Source organism: Pogoniulus pusillus, chromosome 7, assembly GCF_015220805.1.
Source record: "Pogoniulus pusillus isolate bPogPus1 chromosome 7, bPogPus1.pri, whole genome shotgun sequence".
NCBI lineage: Eukaryota > Metazoa > Chordata > Aves > Piciformes > Lybiidae > Pogoniulus > Pogoniulus pusillus.
Genome location: NC_087270.1, coordinates 11,047,587 through 11,063,916, shown reverse-complemented (window position 1 = coordinate 11,063,916; position 16,330 = coordinate 11,047,587). Strand labels below are relative to the sequence as shown.

At 38.4% G+C, this 16,330-nt stretch overlaps 1 protein-coding gene across 1 annotated transcript in view; it reads left to right on the top strand.

The window, feature by feature from the left end:
* The window catches only part of MYOM2 (myomesin 2), a 106,166-nt gene that overhangs the window by 87,178 nt on the left and 2,658 nt on the right, over positions 1 to 16,330 (top strand). Inside the window, exons 30-38 of the mRNA XM_064146746.1 lie at positions 466 to 533; positions 4,885 to 4,998; positions 6,357 to 6,444; positions 9,039 to 9,077; positions 9,703 to 9,808; positions 12,288 to 12,451; positions 12,761 to 12,797; positions 12,915 to 12,937; positions 13,776 to 13,831. Coding sequence (XP_064002816.1) covers positions 466 to 533; positions 4,885 to 4,998; positions 6,357 to 6,444; positions 9,039 to 9,077; positions 9,703 to 9,808; positions 12,288 to 12,451; positions 12,761 to 12,797; positions 12,915 to 12,937; positions 13,776 to 13,831 — 695 coding nt within the window. The remainder of the gene's footprint in view (positions 1 to 465; positions 534 to 4,884; positions 4,999 to 6,356; positions 6,445 to 9,038; positions 9,078 to 9,702; positions 9,809 to 12,287; positions 12,452 to 12,760; positions 12,798 to 12,914; positions 12,938 to 13,775; positions 13,832 to 16,330) is intronic.

Sequence of the window (16,330 nt, the reverse complement as noted above, 5' to 3'; positions counted from 1 at the left end):
TCCTGCTTATAATATTTAATACATTTTTAAATGTAACATCATTTAGAGAGATAGTGCCTGGCATTGCATTTTTGTTTAGAATATTTAATTAGGTGTTTCATACATCTATCCCTTTGCATTAAACACATCAGTAGTACACTTGTTTGTAGCTACTCTCTTTCTTTCCTGTGCTTAGCTGGCACTTGCTATACAGATATGCAGTAATCTAACTTTTTCACCATTTAACATCTTGGAATGCTACTTAACCATACAAACAGAGATGACCCCCAGGCTTCTAAGCAGTACTGTAGGCACCTGGTTCAGTGTGATAAAAATGTACTGCAGGATTTTCTTTCTAGTTCATGGCTAAATGCAGGATTTCCATCTGTATGGTGTAAAGGTGTTGTAATTGTCGTATTTTTTCTTTCACTGGATCTGATACTCTTAATTCTACAGCATGTGCATGAAGATATTTTTGTTTCTTAGGTCCTCACTTCTTGGAGTTTTTGCGCTGGAAAGTGACAGAGGAATGTGAAGTTTTACTTGCTTGTAAGGTGAGGAAATGCACTGGAAATAATTAGTTAGAATGTATTGATTAAAAATTGAGGTGGGAAAATGTGAGGAAATATGTTGATATTTTTGCAATTAAAATTTTCAAATGAAGAGTTACTATTTAGCAATATTTAAAATAATTTTTTCTGGCTTAGTACATAGTCTTTAGAAGGAGTCTTCATTAGAAGTGCTAGGTGATTCTTTATTATAGTTGTGAGCCACAAAAGCTGTTTGTAATATTGATCCTTTAAAGCTCATTCTTCCCTCCTCAACAAAGAGCCACAAAATCCACAATTTGAATTCTTTCCTTGTCAGTCTCTGACTGGGAGATTCAAAAGCATCTGTTACTTAATCAGATGTAACCAAACATGCAACAAAGGCTTCTAGAATTAAAATGATAAAACATGATTTTTATTATATTTGGCTAAGGACTTCTGAATCTTAACCAATGCTAATGTGCATGAAGTTTGGAATATCTTTTGCTATTATTATCTTTATATGCCATTCTAAACTGATAGAGTTTCATTTTGGTTGCTCTTCTGGAGTGACTAATTAGAGGTCTGAATAACTGAGTTAATTGAATTCAACAGGCAGCAAATTCTTCTTCACTGCCTTTCCCTGTAATATGGAGTCTTTTGTGTTAATTTTCTTCATTTTTGAATAAGTTTTTGGCTTTTAATTAGACCAAGTTGAATCATTAATTATGAGCAATTTACATACACATTTGTGGGATTTTTCTTCCTTCTTTTTTTTCCTGCTCACTAATTAGGAGACCTTTAACTTCAACTTATTCCCAGCAGAAGAGACCTGGCTGGTGAAGCTGCCTTTCTACGTGCCCCCATTTTAGAGCTCAACACTCATTAGCTAATGTGTTACCTTTGTTGGTGCTGAGCTTCGTAGCTGGAGTGCTTTATAATCTCAACATGCCTTTGCCCAAGGCATGAACCCTGCTTAGCCTTTCATTTACATGGGGAATTGAATGTTGCTGAACCACTTAGGCTAGTGTTAATTCCCCACAAATTAATCCGAAACTATCCCTTTTTTCATTGGCTGTTGAGCTTGTTTATACCACTGGAGCTGAAAGACTGAGCGTCTGATTAGCTGCTTCTCACCAGTGTACTTCTTGTTTGTAAGGTCAGAACACTTTACCTAAAAGGAATCCAGGACATGGGCTCTTTGCACACTCATCATTTTAACTATGCCATTGCCCTTATAAAGCTGGTTCCTGTTAGGATGTGACTGTCGTTAATGCCTCTTTAGCTCTTATTTGTACATAGGAAGAGTTTGAACAATAAAAGCCTGGATTAGTTCTACAAACTTCAGGTTAGAAGTGTGGCTGCACTAGGCTATTTCTGTGGTGACAAAGCATCCAAGGAACTATCTCTGCTTCCTTAGGCCATATCACCGCCCTTGGCCTAGGTTTCTTCTCCGCTTTGCTTAGTGCTGCTGTGCAAAAATGATTATGGGCTTTTTTACCTCTTGAGAGAGCCTCAGGTACTTTGAAACCGCTCTGCCACTCTCCATCATCTTTGCCAAACCGTGGCAGACAGCAGAGGTGCCTGAGGACTGGAGCAGAGCCAATGGCACTCCAGCCTTCAAAAAGGGCAAGAAAGAGGTTCCAGGGAACTATAGAGCAGTCAGCCTCACCTCCATCCCTGGAAAAAATGATGGAGCTTCTCCTGCCAGAGGGCATCTCAAGGCACTTGGAAGAGAAGTAGGTTATCAGATGTAGTCAGCATGGATTTACCAAGGGGAGGCCATGCTTAACTAACTTGATAGCATTTTGTGATGCCATAACTGAATGGGTAAATACAGGGAAACCAGTGGGTGTAGTCTACCTTGACCTTAGCAAGGCCTTTGACACTGTCTCCCATAACATTGTAGTGAGCAAGCTGAGGAAGTGTGGCATGGAAGAGCGGACAATAAGGTGGATTAGGAACTGGTTACAAGATAGAGTTCAGAGGGTGGCGATCAATGGTGCCAGGCCCAGCTAGAGAGTTGTGACCAGTGGTGTGGGGTCTCCTTCTCTGGAGACTTTCAAGGCCTGTCTGGATGTGTTCCTCTGTGACCTGTGTTAGATAGGATTGTCCTGCTCTGGCAGGGGGGTTGGACTGGATGATCTCCTTGGGTCCCCAACCCCTAACCTCCTGTCATCCTGTGAAAGAAGCATTTGTAATAGATTTTTACTTTGACATTCTCAAAGGCCATGATATGAAATAGGATAGTTGGGAAAACAAGCCAACTGGAAGCTTGTGTAGGGTAGAGGATTGACTGCAAGATCCAGGTCCATACCAGTAATAAAGAACAAATATGGGCTGTGCCATAAAAGAGTGTATGAAATGTACATTACCTGATATACAATTAATTATTTTTATGTAATTTGACCTGAATGTCTTCTGATTGATTTAATGTTTAATCCTGAAAGAGCTGGGACTGATGACCTTGTTCTTGGTGTTGTGGTCGTTGCATGCCAGTGGGACACATTTGTATAGCGGAATGATAATGTGGTGTTTGCTTTTTATTGTGTGTTTATTTTGCTTCATATGCCAGTACCTGCTATAATTTTTCCTCAAGTACTTTTAAATCTCAGAAGACTCAGAAGCTACCTGCTCGTGCATAACACTGAATCTTATTTGTAGTGTATGCATTAAAAGCAAGCTTGTGGTGCGCAGCTGAACAGTGGAAAAGGTAGCTTTCCACAGTAGATGCCAACATCAAATAATTCCAGACCTGCAGTTGCATATGTCTGAAAGTCAGTCTGTTTATTGTCAGACTGGGGATTAGCAGTCTTTGAGGGAAAATTGTTGAAAAGCATTAGAGGCTTTTTCCTTCAGGCTCTGTTCAAGTGCATTTGCCACTAGTGTCGTATGACTACAGGAACACCCACTGTAGGAACTACTGGATATAAAATGTTGCTCCATTTTCTCAAGCAAGACATTGCTTAGGGCCAGGTTATGATCTCAAAAGCTCTGTCAGAAGTCCATAGCAACCACAGTGGTTGTTAAGCAGTAATATATGTGATTAACTTGAGCATGCTTTATAGGCATGTCCAGTAATCAGTATAGGAGACCCTTCTATTTGTCTAGTCATCACTACAGAGAGCTTTCATAGAGCTGTTCATCGACAGAATAATTTCTCTAATATGAAAAGGTAGAAATTGTTGCTTGCTTTTTCCTTCAAGCAAGCCATCTGAAAACTACTGCAGGTCTGTATCAACTTCTGGGCTGCCCTCTATCTATTTGTTCTTTTTTTTTCTTTAAGGAGACGTTTTAAAGCAACTGCCTTGGGACTGAGAAATGTCCTGCCAGTTCTGCCCTTCCACCAAAGTCACACTTACTGCAAATTCAGGCTGTGCAGAAAAACATTATGGCATTTTGGTGCTTTTCAGAAGGGTATATTATGGGGATAGTGATATGAAATAAACTATAGTGTTTTTGAAAGACAGAATAAGTAAAATATATTGCCAGGAATTTTTTTAGGAGTGCTTTTAGCTCCTTTGAAATTCACAGCCTGAGGTTATTCATCCAGTGATATTTTAAGCATCACAAATGCACAATTTAGATTTCAAAATTACAGCAGTACCTGAGGTATAGCTTAGTCTGTTTATAGTTGCTGCTGCTTCTACAGCAAAATTCTGTTTTTGAAGCAACTTCTCTGTATTTGCACTAAGTTATTGAGCTTCTTTTTCTTGGGAGGGACTGCAATTTGTAGGATTCCTCAAGTTTTTGTACTTCCTACCAGACACAATGTAATAGAAAAAAAACAACAAACCAAAAAGGAAAATTCTTTGCAATTTGGAAGACTCACATCCTTCCAGAATAGTGATTTCAGTAGTTCCCTGCAGTTTAGCCCTGGAAGACTTTGCTTATGTAGCTTGGACAAATCTCCAAATTGGCTGAAGTACCTCTAAAATGGTGCATGGTTTCTGTGCTGCAATTCTCTAGAGAGTTGTGGCAAACACAAAGAATTAGAGAGTCTAGCAGCTCTACTTTCAAAGATACCTCTCACAGACAAACTGCCAGCACAGAGCAAGGGTGCAAATACCTTTGAGGAAAGAGATTGAAAAGATTGACTTCAAGGATTTGACAGGTCTCTAAAGCTGCAAGCTGTATAGTTCTGCTCAGTTCATTTCCCTGCTGCAAATAAATACCACAGGACTGAAATTTGCTTAGTAGGATATAGTTGAAATGGTGGTTTGGTTGGTTTTGTTTTTTGTTTTTTTAACTTAGCTTTATTTAACATTTATTATTTTAAAAATGGATTAATTCTGTGGAAAGTACCTGTGCTGCTACCTACAGCATGATGCCTGTCTTCAGGATGTAGCCATGCTCATGTGTGTGTTCTGTTCTACAGGTTGCAAACACGAAGAAGGAGACTATTTTCCAGTGGTACAAGGATGGTTCTGGGGTTGATGTTGATGAGGCGCCTGATCTGCAGAAGGAAGAATGTCATCTCTGTATTCCTAAGGTACAGTATCACCTACTGCTTAGGAAGGACAGCTTCTGCTTGGCATGCTGCAGCTTCGCCAGGCACTGTGCTAAACCATCTCTCATGACTGCTGTGAAACACTTTAAGAAAAAGAACATATTTTCTGCCCTTCAATTAAGTGGTAACTAATGCTTGTGAAAGGTTGTCTTTTTTTTGGTATCAACTCAGACAGTTCATGCTTAAGTGCTTCAGCATCCTTAGGTGAACTCTACCTCGTTCATTCTTTTTGCTCCTTCATTTTTCAATTTGTTCAAGTGTCTCATTTCTGACAATGTTTAAGTTTTACCACCTAAAATGCATAGGTTTGTGGAACAAGGCATACTGGAATTTACACAAACAAGATAACCTATCTAGCTTCTGAAGCCCCAGCCTGCATTGTTGTTGCCTTTGTCAAGTGCCAAAACATTCCCAGATTGAGTTTTTCTACTTTCAGCATAATGTGTGTTCCACTTAATTGATTTATTTTATTGATTGGTTTAATATTCTTCTAATTTCCTTCCCTCATTTCACTTACAATAAGACACTGACTTTTCAGTGGCTTCATTTTTCTTGAGCAGATTTTTTTGGGGGGGGTAAGGTGACTTCTGCTTGTCATAAATTGCTCTTGTTACTTGCATTCAGTTATATGATGTTTCTGCCATGATTTAATTGCTTGTGAACTTGTATGAATCTACACCTCAATTAAATGACCTTCAATCTATAGGTAATCATTTATGTGTTTTCAGTTCTTAAAATAAATTAAAATAACTCCCTTCTTCAAAAAACAAACAAAACCCCCAAACCAACCAAAACCACCCAACCCCAATTAACCCTCTACTGCCTTTAGTGCAGTATTGTGTTAGATTTTAGAACTCTCTGATGATAAAGAGTTCACTGTTTGCCTAGCATACCTGTAACCTGAGTACAGTTGCTGATTGAATGAAAGCTACTTAGTTGATATTTGGACAGATAAAGGATGTAGGTATATTGTTATCTTTTACATTCATTTAAAGTAATAATTTTTGTTCAAAAAAAAAGTGTTTCTAAAGCTTATGCCAGTTGAAGTTATCCCCTGTTATATCTCACAATCCTACTTGTGATTTCTGCTGACCAGGATCAGTCTTATTTGTCTTTTTGGAACACCATTTCTCAAGGTGGTTGAACTGAAATCACAATATGCTTAGGCTTAAGAACTAAGAGCTCCATAAAAATGAGAGCACAAGCTGATCATAGTTTCTGTCTCATCTCTGGTAAGATTACCTAACCTGAATGTATGTTGTTTGATTTACAAAAGCATGCAGGAGTTAAGCAAATGTACTATCAAGTTTGCCAGTAAGCATCTTGTCTTTTCCTTGCAGCTGTCTCGCAAAGATGAAGGAGTTTACAAGGCATCACTATCAGATGATAGAGGTCATGATGTATCTACTCTTGAATTATCAGGGAAAGGTAATCTGTTTGCTCTGAACTGATGATCTCCACATGTTACAGTATCACAGTATCATCAGGGTTGGAAGAGACCTCACAGATCATCAAGTCCAACCCTTTACCACAGAGCTCACGGCTAGACCATGGCACCAAGTGCCACGTCCAATCTTGCCTTGAAGTGCCCCAGGGACGGCGACTCCACCACCTCCCCGGGCAGCCCATTCCAGTGTCCAATGACTCTCTCAGTGAAGAACTTTCTCCTCACCTCGAGCCTAAATCTCCCCTGGCGCAGCCTGAGGCTGTGTCCTCTCGTTCTGGCGCTGGCCACCTGAGAGAAGAGAGCAACCTCCTCCTGGCCACAACCACCCCTCAGGTAGTTGTACTTATCAATCTCTAGCATTCTGACAGATAAGAATTTGAGTAAGTTTCTAATCACATACCTCATTTTACGTAAGATCTGCTGTAGAGAGCTCCCTTTCTCTTATATTTGTCAAACTTTAATGCCTAAAAAAACCCCTACAGCACCAAATGCTGAATGTGTTGGTTTGAAACTATTTGTGATGACTAAGAGTTGTTTTGATTTTAATATTGTGAAGATGTTTTAGTGGGTTAACCCCAGAGGGCAGCTCAGCCTCTCAGGGTCACTCACTCCCCCTCAGTGGATTGGGTTTAAACTGGCAGAAGGGAGATTTAAACTATATATTAGGAAGAAGTTCTTTACAGTAAGGGTGGTGAGACACTGGAATGGGTTGCCCAGGGAGGTTGTGGATGCTTCCTCCATGGACTTGTTCAAGGCCAGGTTGGATGAGGCCTTGAGCAAGCTGTTCTAGTGGGAAGTGTCCCTGCCCATGGTGAGTGATTGGAACTGGATGATCTTTGAGGTCTCTTCCAATTTAAATCCCTATATGGTTCTATGAATGGGGGAGAGGATTGAAAGAAAAAAAAGTGTGAAAAGCTGATGGGTTGAGATAAAGCCAGTTTAGCAGGTAAAGCAAAAGCCACCCCTACAGGCAAAGCAAGACAAGGAATTAACTGATTACTTTCATCAGCGGGGAAAGAGTTCAGTCATCTCCAGGACATCAGGAGTCCATCACACCTGAGAATTCCCAGTATCTAATTTGTGGGTCCAGGAGGCTTCTAAAAGGTCAAGCAGTAAAACCACAAGAAATGCAGTGTGAAATCAAACAGTGGGTCTGCAAAATGATGGGGTCACTCTTGAAATGTAAAGGATAAACAGAAGATTATCATGAGCAGGGCCCTGGCAGAGCACAGATTCTGAGTCAGGTTAGTTCAAGCTCAATGTGTACTGGCATTCAAATGAAGATAAATGCAAACAAAGGTAAGAGAAATTTGTGTAAAAGGCATTGACCACAGGCATGAAATATTTTTTGTATGTTATCAGATATCACAGTGAGCTACTCTAATTATATATATATATATATATATATGTAAATTCAGTAAAAATAGCTAGCTTACTTCTGAGTCTGAATGATCTGTTGCCAAGATAAATGTTGCTTAGCTTTTATAGATCATCACTGAGTTTCTTGGCTTAGGTCCCACCAACTACACCAAAATGAACCTGGATTCATCTCAGCTGCGTGTAGACAATTGACTCAAGCTGGGCAAGTACCTGAACTAAGAGGAAAAGACGAATATCAGAATGAGTTCTTAGCTGTGGTTTACTCCAGAAGGCTGTATCATTACTGGACATTTCTTCAGGCATTTTTCCTCTTCATAAATTCTAATCATAATTCTTTTAGAAAAAGACATCTCACTTATACAGTATAGGTAATATGACCCCACTTGCCCAGATATCTGTAATATAAAGTCATTATTGTATGTAATTGATGTCCTCACATCAGCATGGCAGTTGAGGCATGCTGGAGTTTGCAGAGGGTTGTAGAACTGAGTTGTGATTTATTCCAGCAGAGATAAAACATGTGTCAATAGAGATCAATGCAGACTAAATATACAACTAGTGTCTTCTGAACATTTTGCATTTCACTGCATCCCCTATTCATAAAGAGTCTTCAGCCTTGAATACACATTCTTCAGGATAAGTTCAGTGTCATTTCTTTGTCTTTCTTTCCATCTTACACTGTGATACTGAATAGGACTTCTGTGCTATGAAACAGTTTCCTACTCTGCTGCCCTTGTCCCCAGAGTTCTCCCCTTCTTCAAACCAATTAATTTCTCTGATATTTCAGAAAAGCTTTATGTGATATCTGCTTTCTTCCATTTGCTGTTGAAGGGGTTTACATTTGTCAGATGCATCCTACAGAAGGAGCAGGTGAAAATTGTTTTCACATAGAATGTGATAATTTCTCTTTGCATTCTCCTTTGAATGTGAACTATCAAGTTTTAACGACCTGTTACTGGTTTTGACCTGAAGGATACAGAGATTTGACAGCAGACAGCTGACTCCACAAACAGCTGAGATATGACACAGCACTGAATTCATATGCTGTGCACATGCAATCCTCCTATCTATTGCAATTTTAATGTTTTTCTTTGCCTAAGGATGTGACTTCCCATACAGCTTTAATTAAACTGAACATAAGAAAACTCTATTATGATTGAATTTTCTTCTTTTCTTGTTTAATCTTTCCCTTCAGTGTATGATGATATAATGCTGGCACTGAGTGGAGTCAGTGGTAAGTAAATGATGTTTTGCATTTTCATGTAGGTTTTGCTGTTATGTCAAAGTCATCTGAGCCTGAGGCAGACAATTCTTATTGCAAGTGAGAAATCTCTGGGAGCCATGATGCTTATATTACTATGGACTTATTATTAAGTTTCTGAATAGGCTGTCGACCTTGCTAATTGACAAGATTAAAATAGAACAAAAGTATCATTCTACCTGGCTTCTTTGATTGAGGACCTGAGCCAATTCTTCCTGCTTCCCAAGTGAACCTTGATACTAAGAAAAAAATCTGATCCTGTTCCCAAGGGAGAAACTGGGAGTCATTTCACTGAAAGAATGAGATTTTAGCAGTCAGAATTGTGACACTTCTGATTCATGGCACTTACATCATTAACTTCACAGTGGATCTTGCTAGTCAACAATGCTTGTGCATGACAATAAAACTCTAACCTCATATTGAACTTTAACCTGGTATATAGATCAGAGGCACAAACAGCTGTCTGTGGTAGCTGAGAATTATGGTCCAAAGTCTGATTTTGATTTTTTTTTCACCCTGATATGCAAGTAGTCTATTTGACAGTTCCCTGCTCATTCTACTACCCATCTTTGATCTGTATGTATTCTATTTTACATAGGTAAGTCAGCCTCTCAGCTGAAGATCTTTTGCACCGAGGAAGGTATAAGGCTCCAGTGTTTCTTGAAGTACTACAATGAAGAAATGAAAGTGAATTGGTCTCACAGGTAGATATTTAAAAGAAATATTTATTTTTGTTTATGATATTTTAAATTTATTTTTGTGTCATTGATTTATTAACTGGACATTAATGAATTTCTTTCCAGCACTTAATTGACTTTTTTCGGGTAATACGGTAAGAAATGTTATCAAACTTGTCCAATACCTATCAGGGAGGGTGCAACCACCAGAAAGAAAAGAACCTACAATATTTTGGCCTCTTACTCAACACAAGACTATTTGTCTTTCACTATATTATCTGGCTGACTCAAAGGCAGCAAAATAATCAAATGTAGTTTTCTATTCAAGGCTGCCCTTTTCTTTAAAGGGATGAAATTCTCCTCCAGTAGTAGGTGAATTCCAAGGATCTGCTTTCACAGTTAAATAAAAGCTTGTAATAAGAATGGATATTTTAGTTTTTCCTCTAAATGGATTCAGTCTTAAGTAACTCAAAATACTTTCATTCTGTTCCTATTCTTTGAAAATATATTCAATGGGACACAGAATATTTAGAGAACAGAACTCAGAGCTAAGAATCAAACCAGAAATGAGCTCCAAAGTTCCCAGTATTTTACCACTCTCATTTTATATTAATGTTAAGCTTTTACTTTGGAGGCACTCTATTAATCTCTGTATTTACAGCTAAATTTATAGCAAATGCTTTGCTGTGTCAGGCCCCCACTTGTTTGAAACTGCAGGTAAGGTTTGGAAGAGTTTTAGAACTTCACATGGTTTCAACTTTCTCATTCCTTGATGGCCTACAAAGATGACACACAGTGAACTAGTATGACTTGGAGAGGAAGAGATTGGCTCATACACATGCTCTAATTTCACAGTGCTGTCCAGTCCCTGATTGCTCTGAAGACATCATCCCAAGAAAAGTGTCAGTGAACATCAGGTTCGGGTCGCTCAGAGCAGTTCTGCAAGGGTGTGCAGCTATACTTGTAACTGAAGCTTTGTATTCAGTATTTTCTTCTCCTTCTTTCAGTAAATGTGTTACTAAAATGATGGAAAAAAAAATCACCTCTGCCTATATCAGCTTCAATTGTAAAGATGATTTAGTCCATTCCATGATCCAGTTCCTAGAAATTAAAAACTAGATAATAGTACATGGCTTATATGAAAATGGCAATGTGTATACTTATATTTTGTATAGACACTTCCTCTTCTACTACTATTTTATAATGTCTTACATATGGATTACCTTGAGCATCATTAAACACAGGTAATAATTAAAGTTTCAATTCTTCCATTAATACAGTGATTAGAAGCCAGAGTTGTTAAAGTTAATACAGACTAAACCAATCAACCAAACCAATCAGCTTCCTCCAGCATCTCAGCACGTCCCTGCTCTTTCAAAAAGGGTGGTAGCATATCTTTCATTAGACAAAATGAAAGTCTAGATAAACCTTGGATTTTTTTTTACTGTTGTCTGCACATCATGAAACATATCAGGTAGATTTCTAGCTGCCTGTGAATTATTCACTGTGCTGTATAGCAAGGAACATAGCATGAGTCCTAGAGCTAGCTTGCATCAGCCACTTATGGCACAGTGGGGAATATTTTATGTAGCGTATTCCAATGTATGGTAGTTTCTATCCAGGTGTCTAATTTGGTGCATTGAACTCAATGCCTTTATCTTTCATAAGGGGAAATGGTAAAAGTTCCTTTTCCTAATCAAAGTAACTCTCTAGCTGTGAAGCCAAATCAGCCCTGCCTGGGCAGATAAAATAAATGATCAAAGAGAAGCTAATGCTGGCTTCATCTATTAAAAATTCCAGTTAGAGATGCTTGGGGAGGAAGTAGTTAATGAGTGAAAGTGGTCTGGTTTATAAGCTCTCATTAACTAACTTCTTCTATTTCCACCCTTCATGACATAATACAGACCAGAAGAACTGATGTCCTGAAGCAGTAGGGCATTTCTTATATTCTTAGCTTAGGAAGTGACAATAAGCCAATATAATGGCACTGTTTTAAAACTCCTCTTTATTAATTACCTGCTGTTTGGAAACTGCCTTCTCATTTTGTTCATGAAAAAAAAAACCAAAACAAAACAGAAAACAAGATGTATTTTGACTTGTTGCAAGAACAATACATCCTATGCAAAAATGTTATTGTTTTCTTAACTGATGTTTGAAGTTAAGACAAACATGTTTACCTGGTCAGAAAAAGTGCTAGTGTGTATGGTGTGTACAGAAGTCTAAACTCGTGTACCAGCTGTGTCTACAGACACAAACAAGGATGATAGCATGTGTGGAAAGGAGGAGAATGGAAAGAGGGTGAACAAATCAATCCTTGGAATTAAAGCTCCGGCTAATGGTCCCAAAGTGTTTCATATTCTTGTAAAGAAGTATTTCCTCTTGGAAATTAATCCCATTAATTGCAATCTATCTGTAGTTTAGTAATGGTAGGTTCTCTAATCTTTTTATAGATGAGCTCCATTAAAAGAATGTTCAAATGCATTTATTTTCTTCTTACATTTTTTAGGGATTCTAAGATCTCTTCTGGTGAAAAGATGAAGATTGGAGGTGGAGAGAATGTTGCCTGGCTGCAGATAGGTGAACCCACAGAAAAGGATAAGGGGAACTACACCTTTGAAATCCTTGGTGAAAAGGAATCCTACAAACGCACACTTGATCTGTCTGGGCAAGGTATGTTTGTAAGATCATACTTACAGAGTGACTTTTATGGATTAAATAGAATTTCCTGGCAATAATCAGAGGAATGCCACTAAACCCAGAAAGTCTTTGGTCTGGACCAGTTGTACTTCACTCGATGATCTTTTTAGTCTTATATCTGTCGCCACCAGAGACATCAGGTTTCAGGATTTGGTATTACCTTTTGCTGCAGTGTAAGCCTGTTAAGGGTTTTAAAAGAGCTTTAACACGTCTATGTCTTTAAATGTTTGTACTGAACTCTAAGTGCAGGTTGCTAATGGACAACTCTCTTGATTGTTTCAGCTTTTGATGATGCATATGCAGAATTCCAGCGACTCAAGTAAGTGCTACATCTTTTGTTTTTCAATGCTGTAACAACAGTGTCTTTACTTATGGGAAAGACATATTAATCAAGTAATTAATAACTTTTTCTATTTCTCTTCCTCCACAATTTTAGGGCAGCTGCTTTTGCTGAGAAAAGTAAGTTTATTTTACATTTTATCAAAGGTCTTCTACAACATAACTAGTGTTCTCTCTAAAACATCTGTCCTGATATGTTACCATAGCATTCTGTGGCTGCAGAAGTCAACTGTTAGCATGTAATACTGCAATAATAATGTTGTTTTGTGCATTTTTTTGTTTTCAATTCCAACAGAAACCCACCAAAACTGTTATAAATTGTGCAAGCCTCCACTCATTCCTTTGTGCTAAAAAGGTTTTGAGTTGTGAGTGTTTGAGTATCATACAAGGAGATGCTCGCTCTTACAGCTGCTAATGACGCCGAATGTTGGGACTTAACCTACTAAGTGAAAAATTACCTTGTTGGAAAGTGCTTGCTGAGACACAGACAGTGGGGAAGTTTGTTACTGTATGAATTCTGGGACTTTGATATCAATTTCCCTGATAATGGCAAGATGGCTTTGCCTACAAAGGGAGTGGCAGAAAAAAATTTGATTTGTTCTTAGACACTACTAAGATGCTAAAAGCATCCTTCTTGCGTTGCTCTGTGCCAAAAGCACAAACTGTCAAGCTCAGCAGTAGCTTCAAGGTTATTGTGTGTATTAGTTCAGAATGCTAGAGCACAATCTCTGTTAAAAAATCTGAGAGGACCATAAAGTACATTAGAAAGAACTAACATGAAATATCACAAAAATTAAATTATGTTATGTTTAATTGACCTGGGACTGTAATTTATTTAAAAGAAAAATCCAAGAGAAGCTGTGACTAATATGGCACCAAAAGTTAAAAAATCATAAACAAAGGAATAATTTTGAGGTCTAAGCTTGAAATGCTTCATGTGTTTTTCTTTCACCCCTAGATCGTGGTAAAGTCATTGGTGGTTTGCCTGATGTCGTTACTATAATGGATGGGAAGGTAAGCATAGTGGTTTTTAATGAGTCATGCTGACTGGTGAGAGGTTTGCTTTGGTGGCAAAAAGAGAGAGAATGAAGATGATTTATAAAAGCTGAAAGTAAAAGGTGGATAATTTAAGCCACCTAATAATAGTAATTTAATTGAGACACACACAAACTCAAAGCGAGTGCAAGTTCCGTAAGCTGACTATAGAGTCGGAGGAGGCAGAGTCTGATTCAGATGTTAGGCAAGCAAGGTCAGCCTCAAGAGAAGCTGATCTTGTGCTGAGTATGTAGAGGCTCTGAGTTAACTGCATAGTCAAATCTGGGCTGGCTTTCAGCCATGTGCTGAGCAGAGCGCTTCAAGGGAGACTCCAAACCTGCCATGAATAAGAAACTGAAGAGGTAGGAGGAAGCAGCTACTCTCTAAGAGCAAATACACACAGAGGCAAAAATTAAGTCTCATTCTCCATCATGCCAGACAAATAGTTATGGCTAGCTAAGAACTTGCCTGGGCCAAGGAGCTAAACTCTCTCCTCTTTTTATATATTCGAAGAGAGCGCTATTACAATATGTAATTAAAGGAGATCAAAGGCCAGTGAATACACATTTTTGCTCAATGATAAAGAAATAATCCAGATGCAAAGTCAAAACTGGTAAATCTTTGCCAAGTACCTTCCTAGGGCAGCTTTACTGTTGCAGAGGAAATTTCATTAATCTGGCTGACTGGTGTGCTTCACTGGGATTTTTGTCACAGTGGAGTGGGATTGCATGCAACCTGAGCCCAGACTTTCAGAGTATTAAGACAGAAGGAGAAGGCTGTTAGTCTAAGCTGATGTTAGTTCTTACAGAGATGAGGAAATATTGCAATTCAGGCTCTTAATACTGGGGTTCAGTTCCAGATTCCAGACATCCACACAGCAAGTTCTTGTCCCTTTCTTCTGAAGCAAATCTCTTGGATGCCCTGCCCTGCACTATGGGGAGAAACTTGGTCTTCAGAATGGGAAGAAAAATTGCTGAAAGAAAAAAAAATATGCAGGATTGTTCACACTGAAGAGGAATTACTTGGAAATTATTATCTAGCACTTCTCTCAGCAGAGTAATTAGGGAATGCCTAATTATGTGGCCATTAGAAATATTTTTTGAGTGGTTTGTATTAATTTGTGCCCTATTCAAAAAAATTAATATAGGCACTGTCAGGAAAGGAAGCCCAGAGAAGGCTACTAAATACAGTGTTCCAAATAAAAACTGTTCTTAGAACCAGTTTAAAGGCCACCAAACTGTGCGAAGTTATACTGGGAACAGGATCATTCTGTTCATGGTCAGTGTTTTGGCATGCTTTCTTAAGTCACTGCTTTTGACCTTTACAAAAGCTAGATGGACTTTCATTTTGAGTGCCTCTAGCAGATCAACTCATGAGCCAACATGACTTAGACCATCTGTTGGCTAGAAAGAACATTTGAGCAGGCTGTCTGTCTTTTGTGTGAAGTGCACCTTTAAAGGCTACAGCTGTGTTGCTCTATATGGAAACTTTTTTTTTCATCATCAGAGTAAGAGGCTGCACACAACTCTTCCAACTTTGTGTTGGCCTTTTTCTAGATAGCCAGGAGCTGTCTCTTTAGAGACTGTGTGTAGTCCTTGGAACGGATGCTCAAAGCTACTCAGCTCTGGATTCAAAATGAATCTCCTCTTGACTCTCTTTGTTTATAACAGGTGCTCATATGAGGGAGGCCTTCTTACTGTGGCAGTCAGAGTCACCTCACAAAAAGAAAGCTAGTATTTTAGGAGGTTAGATGTAAGCTGCTCTACAACCAACATCCTGAAACAATCTAACTGTAATCAAACAGCTTGGTGAAGTAATCTCTGATTGCATGCACAGACTAGCTACAGTTTCCTCATCTGATCATGTCCTAAAAACTCAACCTTAAATTAAGGAAATGCTGTTTTCAGAAGTAAAAGGATTCAGAGGAGACTTAAGTGTGTGAGAGTTCAATAACTGAATATGTGATGAGAAAGTCTCTGATTCCTGAAATCAGGCAAACCAAAATGAGTCACGAGGAAGAGAAATTTTAAAATCACCTCTAAATAAAATGTGGTCAGGCACCATGCATGGATTGTGTATGTACCAGTGAGAAGTAGCTGTACAAACAAAGCCCAAAGAGCAGAGTTTTCTCATGCAGTGGAACAGTACAGCTACACAAATATGTGGACAGCAAGGTAAAGCTTTACCTAGTGCTTCTTAACAGAGTAGAAATAATTTTAGGTCCCACCTATAGTTTAGTACATTAGAACAGGCACCAAATGACCAAAAATGACTGGAATGTATCTGTTCTCTATTAAAACCCATATATTAATAATTATTATAAATTAATCATTAATTGCTCTTAAATCAGGTTGCTCCTGAGGGCAATAGTCACGAAATGTTATTTGAGTTATGGAAAGGGCAGTAAGATTTAAATTCATATTATTAGATACCAGTTTAATTTAAAAAAATAGTTTTGTTTTCACCTTTACTCTTCTA